Here is a 15,179-nt window from a genome sequence, read left to right as displayed (position 1 = left end):
CTTAGAGTGAAGCATAAGCTCATATTTGTCTTTGTCCTGGAGGCACGATCTGGGAGACTGCAGTGGTATTGATTGGCAGGAAGGCTGGGGCCCTGCAGGCATCACCCAGAGCTTAGATGGTGTTTCTCTGCTGTCCCCCTTCCCAACCCAGCTGCCCTTGCTGAGGGCCATCACAGTGACTAATAGGACTGTGACGAGAGAGCAGCCTGCGCTGGCATTAGGGCCTGGTATCCACACTAGACTGGGGTGCCCTGGAGGAGGTTGAGGGTGGGGAAGGTGTATAAGGAGTAGGATGGCAGGTTCTCAGAAAGGCAGCTTTGGTTTCAATTTTCTCAATTCTGACAGGTTGGTGTGACCTTTGAAGACATTGCCCTGTACTTCTCCAGGGAGGAATGGAGCCTCCTTGATGAGGGTCAGAGACAGCTGTACCTGAATGTGATGCTGGAGAACTTCGAACTTATATCCTCCTTGGGTAAGACCCTCAGTCTCACCAGTGACGTGGACTTGGCTTTGCATTTCCGCAGACTCCTTTTCCCAGGTGCGCTCTGTCCTCACATGTGGACCTTGGGCACTGGGTGATTTCCAGTTTTCTGGGTAGTTGCTATCCTTTGCTTGCACTGCCGGCTTCTCTCTGTGCAGCCCCAATACCTGCTGCACTGAACTCATAGGGAAGAATATTTGGTTGGTAGTGTGGCAGGGAGCCTAATGGATTCCACCTTGATTAGCCAGGAAAAGCATTTTCTATATTCCTGTTGGTCATTTGTACATATTTTGGGGAAAATTGTCTCTACATCCTTAGCCTGTTTTTTAACCATGTTTTTTGGCTTAATGCCTTTTGAATACTTTCTATATTTTATACATTAATTTCTTTTTACATACATTTAAGCACATGTCTTTTTCCATGGGCTTGATTATTCTTTGCAGATATTGTGTGTGTTTTTGTATTTTGGTGTGTGTTCCAAATTCCCTGTTTTGGACAACCCTGCATTCAGGCAGTCTAGTGTCGCCATTTTCCAGCAGGCTCAGATGCTGTTTACTGGTGTTTACTGAGAAATTATTTATTTTTTGTGATAAGATATTTTTAATTAAGGCCTGTAGAATTATTTTTTTTAGGCAGAGATATTGCATTGATAGTCTGCAGATAGTGTTAACATTTTTTGAAATGTATTTAGAGATTCTTAATTTCAGAAGTTTATAGTGGAATCTGGACATTTTTCTCTATGTAAGGTCCTGTTAATGACCAACATTTCTGATGATGCATTTTGGTTAATAGTGTCAGGTGTGATATCTTATCTTTCATTTCTTTTTTATTATTATTAAAAATATATCTTTATTGATTTCAGGGAGGAAGGGAAAGGGAGAGAGAGATAGAAACATCAATGATGAGAATCATTGATTGGCTGCCTCCTGCATGCCCCCTACTGGGGATTGAGCCAGCAACCCAGGCATGTGCCCTTGATTGGAATCGAACCTGGGACCCGTCAGTCCCCAGACCGACACTCTATCCACTGACCCAAACCAGCTAGGGCTCTTTCATTTCTTTTTAAATTTATTTGAATCTTGTCTCTTTTGTTTTAGTCTAGCTAAAGGTTTGCCAATTTTATATATATTTTCTCTAATAGCTCTTCATTCTATGTTTTTCTTTTTTACAATGTATTTTTATTGATTCGAGAGAGGAAGGGAGAGGGAGAAAGATAGAAACAACAATGATGAGAGAGAATCATTGATCGGCTGCCTCCTGCACTCCTCCTACCTGGGATCGAGCCTCAACCCAGGTATGTGCCCTGACTGGGAATTGAACTATGACCTCGTTCAACCTGGTTCATAGGTCAACACTCAACCCCTGAGCCATACCAGCCAGGCTCATATGTTTGTTTTTCTTTTGTCTATTTTATTTATGTTTGTTCTAGTATTTATTGTTTTTTTCCTCTTCTAGCTTTGGGCTTACTTTCTTAATTTGTTTCTGTTTTTCTGACGTGCAAGATTAGGTTGTTCATTTAACAACTTTTTTTCTTTCTTTTTTTTTATAATATATTTTATTGATTTTTTTACAGAGAGGAAGGGAGAGAAATAGAGAGTTAGAAACATCGATCAGATGCCTCCTGCACATCTCCCACTGGGGACGTGCCCGCAACCAAGGTACATGCCCTTGACCGGAATCGAACCTGGGACCTTTCAGTCCGCAGGTTGACACTCTATCCACTGAGCCAAACCGGTTTTGGCTAACATCTTTTTTCTTAATGTAGGCATTTATCCCTATAAAATATCCTCTTAGAATTGCATTTCATTCATTTTATACATAAGCTTTGATAGATTGTTTCTATTTGTTTTGCCTCTATTTTTTTAGTTCTTTTTAAAATATATTTTTATTGATTTCAGAGAGGAAGGGAGGAGAGAGAGAGATGGAAACATCAATGAAAAGAGACAATCATGGATTGGCTGCCTTCTGCACAGCCCACATTGGGGATCCAGCCCACAATCCATGCATGTGCTCTGAGGTTCGAACTGTGACCTCCTAGTTCATAGGTTGATGCTCAACCACTGAGTCACACTGACCAGGTTTGAGTTCTTTTTTGTGTTTTTTCTTTCACCCACTTATTGTTCAGGAGTGTGTTGTTTAAGTTCAACATATTTGTGAATTTTCCATCTTTCTTGAAACTAAAGTTGATTTCTAGTTTCGTACATTGTGATCATATAAGGTACTTGACATGATTTCTTCTCAAATTTTGAGACTTATTTTTTTACCTAATATGTGATCTTCCTAGAGAATGTTTCATGTGCACTTGATGAGAATGCATGTTCTGCATTAGGATGGATTGTTCTATATATATTTATTCATTCTGTTTGGTCTAAAGCAGTGATGGTGAACCTTTTGAGCTTGGCATGTCAGCATTTTGAAAAATCCTAACTTAACTCTGGTGCCGTGTCACATATAGAAATTTTTTGATATTTGCAACCATAGTAAAACACAGACTTATATTTTTGATATTTATTTTATATGTTTAAATGCCATTTAACAAAGAAAAATCAACCGAAAAAATGAGTTCGCGTGTCACCTCTGACACGCATTTCATAGGTTCGCCATCACTGGTCTAAAGTCTGGTGAAACTTCCATTATTCCCTATTGCCTTTTGATGGGATGATTTACCTATTATTGAAGTGGAATGATCTCTACTAACATTGGGTTTCTTTTTCTGTCTTCATTTCTGATATTACTTGCTTTCTATACTTAGTTGCTGAGTTCTTTGGTGCATAATACTTAAAATTGTCATCCTCTTGATGCATTAACTTATTTATCATTCTGTAATGAATTTGTCTCTTGTGACAGTTTTTGAGGTAGTCTGTCTTGTCTGATAGAACAACCCCAGCCTTTTTTCCGTTTCATTTGCATGGAATATTTTTTGTGTCTCATTTTCTTCAGCCTATTTGTGTCCATAAAGTTTCAGTGTATCTTGTAGGCAGCATATATTGCCTCTGGTTTGTGGTTATTGTTGTTCTTTTGTTTTTATCCTTTCAGTCACTGTCTTGTGATTTGGGAATTTGTTTTAGGACCTACTCTTGCCACGTCAACATCGTTTCTGGTTTCTGGCTCTTTTGTATTTCCTTTGTCTTCCTGTTTTGTGATTTTCCTTTGTGATGTGATAATTCTTTATAATTATTTACTCCTTTCTCTTTTGTATATCTATTACATAGGTTTTTGCTTGTGGTTTCCGAGAGACTTACATAAAACAACTCATACTCTTTATAATCTGTTTTATCCTGACAATACCTTCAATTTCTTGTAAAAATTCTACCTTTTGACTCTCCACCACATACCCCTTTACATGTTTTTGATGTCACATTTCACATCTTTTCATAATGGTCATCTTCTAAGGTACACATTATTAGCTTCGGTATTTTTACTAGTTTGCAATTTTAACCTTTATAATAGTTTCATAATGTAATTCCACCAATGCATGTTACAATATTGTGAATTTTATTCCATTCTCGACTTTATGAGGGAGATTTACATTTTGCTATGTATTCTTGTTTCTATTTAATGTTCTTCCATTTCATCTTGAAGAACCTTTTTTGACAGTTCTAATAAGTCAGGTTGAGTGGCGATGAACTTCCTTAGGTTTTGTTTGTCTGAAAAGCTATTTCTTCTTCTTTCTAAAGAATAGGTTTTCTGGATAAAGTATTAATGGTTTTCATAGAATATTTTTTGAAAATATGTTTTCATTGATTTTTAGAGAGAGCGGAAGGGGGAGGGACATAGCGATAGAGACACCAAAGAGAGAGAAACATCATTGATTGGCTGTCTCCTTCATGCCCCCTTGGGATGGAGCCCGCGGCTCCAGCATGGGCCCTGACCGGGAATCGAATCCTGAGTCGAAACTCAACCAATGAGCAACACCAGCCAGGCTCATGAAGTATTTTGGATATATCATTATATTTCCTCTTAGACTGCAAGATGTCTTTGGAGAAGTCTACTAATTCCCTTATTTGGGCGTTTCCCTGTGTGCAGTGAGTTTCTCTTCTTTGTGTTTTCACAATTCTCTTTGCCTTTGATTTTCTGATACTTTCATTATGCTGTGTCTTGGTGAAGTTCAGTTTGCATTGAATCTGTACAGGGACCTGTGAGAGCGCATGCACTTTGATTATTCACATTTCCTTTACAGATTTGTGAAGTCCATCGTCAAGTTATCTTATTTATTTATTTATTTATGTATTTATTTATAAGTCCACAGTGGCTTTGGAAGCAGTTTTTTCCTATGACAGTTGAGAGTGGAAAATACTACTGGGACATACTGATTTTCTTTTTCTTTTTCAGAGTAGGTTGTGGCCAAAGACTTCTTTTATAATTCATGCCAACAAGCTCTAGAGCAGTGGTTCTCAACCTGTGGGTTGCGACCCCTTTGGGGGTTGAACGACCCTTTCTCTTTTTTTTTTTCTTTTTAAAAAAAATATATTTTATTGATTTTTTACAGAGAGGAAAAGAGAGAGGTAGAAAGTCAGAAACATGGATGAGAGAGAAACATCAATCAGCTGCCTCCTACACACTCCCTACTGGGGATGTGCCTGCAACCAAGGTACATGCCCTTGACCGGAATTGAACCTGGGACCTTTCAGTCTGCAGGCCAATGCTCTATCTACTGAGCCAAACCGGTTAAGGCTGAACGACCCTTTCACAGGGGTCACCTAAGACCATCGGAAAACACATATATAATTACATATTGTTTTTGTGATTAATCACTATGGTTTAATTATGTTCAATTTGTAATAATGAAATTGGGGGTCACCACAACATGAGGAACTGTATTAAAGGGTCACAGCATTAGGGAAGTTGAGAACCACTGCTCTAGAGAGTGCTTTGATGTGTAAATTTTGAGGAGTTCACAGATGTTATATGGGCTTTTGTGGTTTTTCAAAACAAAATTTTCCAGTGTTTTTAACAGAACAGGCCACTAGTGTCAATAAGGTAACTCTGACTCTTGTGTTAATTGTTTGACCTATCTTCAGATATATTTGATCACCCATCTTCCCAATCATCCTTTCTATGCAGTTCTCCCCTTTTTGCTCTTCTCCATTGCCGTTTGTCATTATTGAGCTCTTATTCCATTTGCAGTGGGGTTTTTCTTTGTTTGTGGATAGGGGCCTACTTGTTCTGGTAGGGAGATAAATTCTTCTGTTTCTATTTTGCCATATTGCTGGTGTCACATAGTTCTTTTTTCTTTTGTCCTTTTTTTTTTTTATCTTTTCAGGTTTTCCTTTAGGATTTCTATCATCTGTATACCATGTAATTGCTGTACTGGGTTTTAAGGGGAGGTATTATTTGTGCATCGCAGGACAAATATGATTCCATCCATTGCAAAGTGGATCCAGAGACAGTCTTGCCATGGTGAAGGGCTGTTGACACCAGAGCTTTGTTAAGGTCATAATTAGGAACCCATTTTGTTCAACATTGGTGTGTTACTGTTGCCAGTTCTTTACCCCATTCTACTTGTTCTTTTTTATATATTTATATATATATATATATTGATTTTTTACAGAGAGGAAGGGAGAGGGATAGAGAGTTAGAAACACCGATAAGAAAGAAACATCGATCAGCTTCCTCCCGCACACCCCCTACTGGGGATGTGCCCACAACCAAGTTACATGCCATTGACCAGAATCGAACCTGGGACCCTTCAGTCCGCAGGCCAACACTCTACTCTCTCCACTGAGCCAAACCAGTTGGGGCCATTCTACTTGTTCTTGCTTATTATTGAAAGCCAACTACTTAGTTCCTTTTTAAATATATTTAAAAATATTATTGATTTTGGAATGGGAGAGAGAGAGAGAGAGAGAGAGAGAGAGATCGATGTGACAGAGAAACATTGGTTAATTGCTTCCTATATACAGCCCAAACAGTTGTTGCACCTGCAGCCTGGTCATGTGTCCTGACCGGATTTCTACTTGGCAAACTTTTCATGCACAGGACCATTCCCAACCAACTGAGCCACACCAGCTAAGGCACAACTACTCAGCTCTAATAGTTACCCTTTCTACTTGGATTCCCAGCTCGTAAATAATCTTTACCTCTCTAAAGTTTGCATCCGAACTGCTTGCTTCACAGGTTCCTCTTTACTGCACTCCAACTTTGGTTCATGTCTTGAGAGCCTTGATGTGTGCACATTACATTAACTTTACGCGTCACTTGCTGAAATACAATGGATTTTTATGTGTTTGAGCACATTCAGATTAGTCCACACAGACCTGTGTCATTGGTATGAAAGGTCCTACAGGAAGCTGTTTGTAAAGGGATAACTAGTGGACCCTGTATCTCTTGTTTGTGTCCCATCCTATCATCAGGTCCCTCCCTTCATAGTATCTCCACTATTGACTGACTTTAGGGGTCAGGTAATGTGTAACCATCATTTTGTCAGAGTCTAACTCACTGGTCTCAAAAATCATCCCATAGAACAGGGGTGGGCAAACTTTTTGACTCCGAGGGCCACAATGGGTTCTTAAACTGGATGGGAGGGCCGGAACAAAAGCATGGATGGAGTGTTTGTGTGAACTAATATAAATTCAAAGTAAACATCATTACATAAAAGGGTACGGTCTTTTTTATTTTTAGTTTTAGTTTTATTCATTTCAAACGGGCCGAATCCGGCCCCCGGGCCGTAGTTTGCCCACGGCTGCCATAGAATCATGCCTGGCTGTGACATGTGGCCAGTGTGATGAGGATATTTCTTCCTGCTAAGATAACCGTGTCCTTCACCTGCATTTTCTTTTTTTGTTTTTTAGGTTGCTGTTGTAGAGCAGGGAGTGTGGAGGCACAGCTTGAAGAGAACATTGCTCTAAGAGTGTCACAGGCAAAGAATCCCAAGTTAGCTTTGTCTTCCCAGAAGAGCCACCACCCCTGTGAGAGTTGTGGACTAGTCTTGAGAAACATTTTCCACTTGACTGAGCAGCAGGAATTACAACACGGGCAGATACTGTTGAGGTGTGGGGCATGTACAAAGCAATTTCATTTCCATGCACAATTTCACCGGCACCAGGAGCAGCACTGCAGAGAGAAGCCTTTGAAAAGAAGTATGAACAGCATCTCACTGGCAAAGGGCTGCCATTTCAGTGTGTCTCAGAAGCTTTTTACCTGTGGAGAGGTGGGGCAGGACATCCGTACTGACTCAGGACATCCCCAGCAAGAGGCTACTCAGACCAGGGACAGGCGACATGACATCTCGATGTGTCGGGTGACGTTTCCAAAGAGAAAAACTTATTGCTCCAGAAAAGAATGTAAGAAAGCCAATGGCTGTAACCACACGTTTCTTCAGGACAAGGGTGTCCATACTGGAAAAGACTGTTTCTGGTGCAGCGAATGTGGGAAATCCTTTACCAGTAGCACTGGCTTTCATTGTCATCAGAAAATTCACACTGGAGATAGGCCTTATCACTGCAGTGAGTGTGGGAAAACTTTTACCACCAGCAATGGTTTCCGTTATCATCAGAGAGTTCACAGAGGAGAAAGGCCTTATCAGTGCAATGAATGTGGGAAATCTTTTATTGCCAGCACTCACCTTCATCGTCATCAGAGAGTTCACACTGGAGAAAGGCCTTATGATTGCAGCGAGTGTCGGAAATCATTTACTTGGAAAGTTAACCTTTGTCGTCATCAGAGAGTTCACACTGGTGAAAGACCTTATGTGTGCAATGAATGTGGGAAATCTTTTACCGATAGCAATGGCCTGCGTTGTCATCAGAGATTTCACACAGGAGAAAAGCCTTATGAGTGCAGTGAATGTGGGAAATCTTTTATCACTAGCTCTCGCTTTCATCAACATCAGAAAATTCACAGTGGGGAAAGGCCTCATGAGTGCAGTGAATGTGGGAAGTTTTTTGCCAGTAGCACTGGCTTACATTATCATCAGAGTGTTCACACTGGAGAAAGGCCTTATGAGTGCAGTGAATGTGGGAAATCATTTACTTGGAAAGTTACCCTTCATCGTCATCAGAGAGTTCACACTGGTGAAAGACCTTATGTTTGCAATGAATGTGGGAAATCTTATACCTCTCACAGTGGCCTCCGTTGCCATCAGAGAGTTCACACTGGAGAAAAACCTTATGAGTGTGGTGAATGTGGAAAATCATTTACTTGGAAAGTTACCCTTCATCGTCATCAAAGAGTTCACACTGGTGAAAAACCTTATGTTTGCAATGAATGTGGGAAATCTTACACCTCTCGCAGTGGCCTCCGTTGTCATCAGAGAGTTCACACTGGAGAAAGGCCTTATGAGTGTGGTGAATGTGGGAAGTCTTTTGCCAGTATCACTGGCTTCCATTATCATCAAAAAGTTCATGCTGGAGAAAGGCCTTATGAGTGTCGTGAATGTGGGAAATCTTTTACCAGATTCTATACCCTTCGCTGTCATCAGAGAGTTCACACTGGAGAAAAGCCTTATGAGTGCAGTGAATGTGGAAAATCTTTTGCTGCGACCTATGGCCTTCGTTCTCATCAGAGAGTTCACACTAGAGAAAGGCTTTATGTGTGTAGTTAATATGGGAAATCTTTTAAGCAAAGTTCTAACCTTACTCCACACTTAAGAATTCACATTGGAGGAAGGTCTTACATACTCAGGAAATGCAGAGTTTTTTAGTTTGCTCCTAATAATAATGTAGTAAACTCCGAAGCCCCACTTGTTTGAATTGAATCTCATACATTCAATCATCAATAGTAGGAAGGTTCCCAATATATTTTACTTTTGTGAAAGCATATGTATGTATGTTGCACTTATTGTTAATGTTTTTATTGATTTCAGAGAGGATGAGTGAGGGAGAGAGAGAGAGAGAAACATCAATTTCAGCTGCCTACTGCATGCCCGTACTGGAGATTGAGCTTGTGACCTAGGCTTGTACCCTGAGCGGAAACCAAACTGAGTCCTCCTGGTTCATATGGTGTTGCTCAACCACTGACACACACCAGCCTGGCATGTATGTTACAATTTGTAATTTACACAGGTGTCTTCCCAAATCCATGTTGCTATGTAATTTTTTTTTACAACTATCTCCTGTCACTCAGATGACAACATCTGTAGACCTTTCTTTAAAAAAATTATTTTTTTATTTCAGAGAGAAAGGGAGAGGGATCAGGAGTGATAGATGGAAACAGCAGTGAAGAAAGAGAATCATTGATATTCTGCCTCCTGCATGCCCCAACCTGGGGATCCAGCCTGAAATAGGGGCATGTGCCCTGACTCAGGTTCAAATTGTGACCTCTTGGTTGATTCGTAGGTTGAGGCTCAACCACTGAGCTATATCGGCTGGGCTGTCACTACATATTTCTGTTGCTGTTCCACCTACAAGGTATTCACAGATTGTGTCAATCACCATCCTCATATGCTCAGGAAAGCCAACTCTGTTCTCTGATTTGTTTGAGAAAATTGGGAGCAGCCTGAGCTTATAGGAGGTCTTATTTCCTCTCACTCTGACTAGTTACCATATGGACCTGACTCAGTGTTGTCCCCAGAGAACCTCACCTGAGTTCAGCGAGCAGTTTACAGAATAACTGTTTTTCCCAGGGGCAGACTTTTTCTAAATAACAGTGACGAATTTTTTGATTGGTCAATTCACTGATTCAAGAACTGCCAGGCTCTTATCCCTTTGGTTGTAAAATAGTGAAGGACTTTCTAAGTCTTTTTTTTTTAAATATATTTTATTGATTTTTTTACAGAGAGGAAGGGAGAGGAATAGAGAGTTAGAAACATCGATGAGCGAGAAACATCGATCAGCTGCCTCCTGCACACCCCCCACTGGGAATGTGCCCGCAACCAAGGCACATGACCAGAATCGAACCCGGGATCCTCTGGTCTGCAAGCCGACGCTCTATCCACTGTGCCAAACCGGTCAGGGCGACTTTCTAAGTCTTTAATCTTGGGTGTTCTATTTACTGTCTGTGGTAGAGTATAAACAGACTTGGATACTACAAGCATGTGAACAACTTTATGGGCAGCTCAAACTTTCTCTGCCTGTGGGAGAATGACATGGTGCAGAAATTAGCTCAGCAGTTTAGGCCAGATGTGCATTGCTCCCCTCTTTTCCTAGGAAAGACTGAGCTCTCCAGTCCTCATCTTAAGCCTGATGGTATGAGTTTTAGGAGAGTTTCAGGAGATCACTCCAAAGAGTGGTTAGCTGTGACAACCTCAGATCCTTCTGGAAGGAACATGAATTATTGTCCATGTTTGCAGGGGTATCTCTTGCCCAGGTCTTACAAAAGGTTATTTGCCCTAATGTCCAAAATTCCATGGGTGATGGTCACCCAGTTGGAGGACCATAGGGATTAGGGGCTAGCCTACATGGTGTTGGAAAAGATTGCTGCCAGCTAGATGGAATGAGCCTCTTGTAAACCTACATCCAGAAATGTTCCGAGGAACAGACAGCAGGGTGGCATGTACACAAATCTGTGTTACTCGAAACGTGTTTTCTGTGGATGCAGTCATTGTCATTGAAAATAATCTAAAGGTCTGTGCATTCCAGGATGTGACTTGTGACCCTGCGAGCATTCCCATTGGTTTGGTGAAAGTCCTTCATTGTTCACTGTCACTGAGGAAGGTCTCTTTTGCAGGGCATGAGAATGTAGACTGACTTTCAATGTGTCAAATCTATTTTCCCCAAAAAGTTGGATATGCAAACTTCTTTTACCTTTAGCCAGTTTTAAAACGTTTTAATTTTTAATAAATGACATATGTCAAATATAATATTTGAGGAGTCTTCACATATGGAATTAAGTGATTCCATCACTGTAGTCAACATTGACCATGTATGTCACTGAATTTACTGCCTGTTCTATTTGAATCTCTCTGCCCCTCACAGCTTTCCAAGTAACCATTGATTTACATTCCATTTTAATACCTTTGTAATTTCTAAATTTTACATGATGGGAATGACAGTATTTTTTCTGCTTTTGTTTACATTGTGTAAATCTTTAGAGATTTATTAATGACACAATAGTAGCTCAACTTTTGTTTGAGAAATATTTTAATCTTCAAATATATCATAATTAGTTTCTTCATTCGAGATGGTTGTTTTTGACTATTTAAAATAAGGGTTTGAAATGAAGTCTACAAACTTTTCTGTATAATTTTTTATGTGGCTATGTTTCACTTGCCCTTGTCAATAACTCAGTACATAGTCTTAAGTTGTAGGGTAGGTGAATATGTAACTTACAGAGATTTGCAAGTTGTGATCAAAACTGATTGACCTGTTTCCATTTCTCCAACAGTGTATGAGGGATTCAGTTCCTCCACACACTAGACAATAGTTGGTTTGGTCAATCTTTTTTTTTTATTATTTAAACATCTCTTAAAACTTTGTCCTGCTACCGCACTGTTGTTTTATTGCTTTCTCCTAAGGATTTATGGTGAGCCCTTCCTTGGGTGTGTTTTTGCTACCTCTGTATCTCTGTTAAAATGTTTGGTCATAGGTTCTGCCTAATCTGCTGTGAGTTTTGGCTGTTTAGCAAAAAGAGAGTGAAACAACCAAGATGAAAGTTGGAATTTCATCTGGTGCCTTTTTGGCTTGATGGAATAAAGGTTTTTCGAATTGGAATGATATATATATACTTTGCTCCTGGTCCGCACAATACAATGGACACTTTTAATTTTAATCTGCACTACTAACATTCTCCATCACGTTCACAAGTCTTGTCATTTGGTAATGCGATACACCCTTACTTGGTAGAGCTCTCCATTTTCTTGGTCTCCTGTCATGGGGGTTCTTGCGTTAGAACAGGTCTCTCAGATGGACCAGATGGCATCAGGGTGGGCAGGGTGTCCCAAAGCCAGTGCAGAGGGAAATGGGGGGCAGTGATCAGATTGCCTGTGCCCTGAGTTAGGCATTTTGGATTTGAATCCCAGATTCCCGAATATCATTGGGACTCTCAGGGAAATCACCCCTTCCTCTGGTTCTTTCATTATTCAAATGACTAATATATATATATATATATATATATATATATATATATATATATATATATATATATATTTTTTTTTTTTTTGATCCTCACCTGAGGATATTTTTCCATTTATTTTTAGAGAGAGTGGAAGAGAGGGAAAGACAGAGAGAAATATCAGTGTGAGAGTGAAACATCGATTGGTGGCCTCCTACAGGAGCCTGAACTAGGGTCCTGCAACTGAGGTAAGTGCTCTTGTCCAGAATCGAACCCAGGACCCTTCTGTCTACAGGACGATGCTCTATTCACAAAGCCAAAGCCGCTAGGGCCAGATTCTTATTTTCTTAATCCATTGTTTCTTGGTACCTTTTTTCTTGTATGTCCCAGACATCTCCATTGATTTTGATAGAGACATGCTGAATACAAAGGGCTGGAATAAATGAGTAATCGTTAACATAAAATAATAGAACATTTTAATAAAAATTAATATTTTTTCTTGAACATTAACTTACCAGACACTGAATAACTGCACAAATTGAGCATAATTTAAACCTATTTTTCTTTTTTAAAAATATATTTTATTGATTTTTTTACAGAGAGGGATAGAGAGTTAGAAACCTCAATGAGAGAGAAACATCGACCAGCTGCTTCCTGCACACCCTCTACTGGGGATGTGCCTGCAGCCCAGGTACACGCCCTTGACCGGAATCGAACCTGGGACCCTTCAGTCTGCAGGCCGACGCTCTATCCACTGAGCCAAACTGGTCAGGGCTAAACTTTTTTTTTTTAAAGTTTCATTTATACAAACTAAAATAAAGTCAGCGGCCGCGTGACTTCTTGGCCCAGCCCGCCAAACAGCATTGAATTCGCTCTGTATTTCCCCTGAGGAGCTCCAATCTCAGAAAATACACTCATTTTCCACCAGAGAACACGTGCGGGGCAAGGACACCCTCTCCGGTGCCTCTCACCTGCCAGCACCCGCAGCTGCTGGTCCCGAACCCGGGGCCCCGCGCTCCGTACGGCAGTCAGGCCCCCCAACATGGCGGCCCCCGCGGCGGCGCGCGCCCTGGGGGCGGACATATTGCTTCCGGGGGGGAAGGGTAGGGGGCGGGGCACCGCGGAAATCGCTCGGTTTCTTCAGATCCTCCTCGGCCACCGTAGTGGCGCCATGTCTGGGCGACGATCCCAGCATCTGAATCTGTTCGCGGGAGTGTGAGGTTCGGCAGGTCCGTGTGCTCTTTTTCCCCTTGAAGTTTTTAGAGAAAAAAAAAAAAAAAAGTTTTGTCTCGGTTGAAGTTTGGTCTCACAGGTGACGCAGCCCAGGGTGGAAGGGGTGCGGCCGGGCCCGTGGGATTCCCGGCGGCGGTCGAGGTGGGGGGAGCGCCAAGGTGTTTGTGAGGAAGCAGGTGTGACGCTCCCGCCTGCGGTTGGGGTCACTTTGGGGTCCCCCGGGGGTTCGGGGCCGGGAGACACGGGCGGCCGTGTCCCGCCCGCCGTGGCCTCTGCAGGCCCCTCTCTGTGAGGGACGCGGCTGGCGTTGCGGCGCGGGGTTGCCCGCGGGCTCCGGGAGGTGGGTGCCGCCGCGCGGGGGCGTCGGGTCCGGGTTTGAGGATGAAAACGGGGCTGTGCTCAGAGCCTCGTGAGGCGGAAGCTGTGGTCGCCCAGGACCCCGGGCTGGTGGGCGGCTTGAGGTTCATTCCCCGGCTGGACACAGTGACAAGTGCGGTCGTGGCCATTTCAAAAGTTGTATTTCCCTTTTTTTAAAAAAAAAAAAATAAGAAACATCTATGTGAGCCCTGACCAGTTTGGCTCAGTGGATAGAGCGTCGGCCTGCGGACCAGAGGGTCCCAGGTTCGATTCCGGTCAAGGGCATGTACCTTGGTTGCGGGCACATCCCCAGTGGGAGATGTGCAGGAGGCAGCTGATCCATGTTTCTCTCTCATCCATGTTTCTAACTCTCTATCCCTCTCCCTTCCTCTCTGTAAAAAAAATCAATAGAATATATTAAAAACAAACAAACAAACAAAAAACCAAAAAACCTCCTAAGATATTAACATTTTTGCTTATGAGACAGAGCTGAGGGCTTGCCCAGTGCACTGGGTTTCCGCCTGAAATGTGTGCAGAAACGTTTGAAGAGGCACCCGAGCACACAAGCTTTGAAGGGAAACAGTGCCCAGACCCTCTCTGTCCACATGCTCTGCTCTGTGTTAGTGATTTTCCTGAGGCTCACCCGCTCCTAGGCCTGGTGCGGGCATGGATGTCATCTCCCAGGTCTCCTGTGACACGCACCCCACTTACCTCCACAGGATAAAGGAGTGCCGCCGCACAGGTGGGACCTAAGGCTCTCCTGGCCAGAAGAATACCTACTTCCCGGCACCATTTGAAGGGCCGCTAGCGATCCTGTGGCCTTGTGTGAGGTGAGTGCTCAGAGCAGTGTAGCATCGGGGCCCAGAGGAAGTGCACCACCCTTGGGATTCTCTCCTCCGTCCACAGGCCTGACTCCCCAGGAGCAATAGAACCACGTGAAGCAGGAGGAGGCTGCGGGGTTGGGTATCAGCATTTCCGTGACACCCCTGACTGCAGACGGATTTCTCTACAGAAATACAGAGCAGACCCCGAACACACCAAGGCAGGGCCTCGCCCTTGCCAGCTCTTTTCAGAGAACAGAAGGAAATGCTCCAGGCTCAGGTGATTGGGTTTGTTTTATCCTTTCTTGTCTTCATTCATGGATGTCTAGAGACCTATAAAAACCACCTCTGTTAATGTG

The 15,179-nt window shown here is 42.3% G+C and overlaps 2 protein-coding genes across 7 annotated transcripts in view; both read left to right on the top strand.

Annotated features, from left to right (window-relative positions):
• The first annotated feature begins 7,965 nt into the window (after window positions 1-7,965).
• Window positions 7,966-10,242, top strand: LOC118649235 (zinc finger protein 781-like). Its single transcript, XM_036296129.1, has one exon. It carries the CDS (start codon window positions 8,011-8,013, stop codon window positions 9,067-9,069), a length of 1,059 nt encoding a protein of 352 aa, XP_036152022.1. The 5' UTR covers window positions 7,966-8,010; the 3' UTR covers window positions 9,070-10,242.
• Window positions 10,243-12,549: 2,307 nt separating this feature from the next.
• The window catches only part of ZNF350 (zinc finger protein 350), a 52,047-nt gene continuing 49,417 nt past the window's right edge, over window positions 12,550-15,179 (top strand). For 3 of the 6 annotated variants that reach the window (XM_036296100.1, XM_036296103.1, XM_036296107.1), the window contains exons 1-3: window positions 12,550-12,657; window positions 14,719-14,829; window positions 15,012-15,100. In XM_036296100.1, the coding sequence (XP_036151993.1) occupies window positions 15,086-15,100 (15 nt within the window). In that variant the 5' untranslated portion in view covers window positions 12,550-12,657; window positions 14,719-14,829; window positions 15,012-15,085. Of the gene's footprint in view, window positions 12,658-14,718; window positions 14,830-14,937; window positions 15,101-15,179 lie in introns of those variants that run through there. The other 3 variants (XM_036296106.1, XM_036296104.1, XM_036296101.1) reach the window with 2 other exon arrangements.

This window comes from Myotis myotis, unplaced genomic scaffold, assembly GCF_014108235.1.
Source record: "Myotis myotis isolate mMyoMyo1 unplaced genomic scaffold, mMyoMyo1.p scaffold_m19_p_28, whole genome shotgun sequence".
Lineage (NCBI taxonomy): Eukaryota > Metazoa > Chordata > Mammalia > Chiroptera > Vespertilionidae > Myotis > Myotis myotis.
This window is presented reverse-complemented; position numbering and strand designations above follow the sequence as displayed.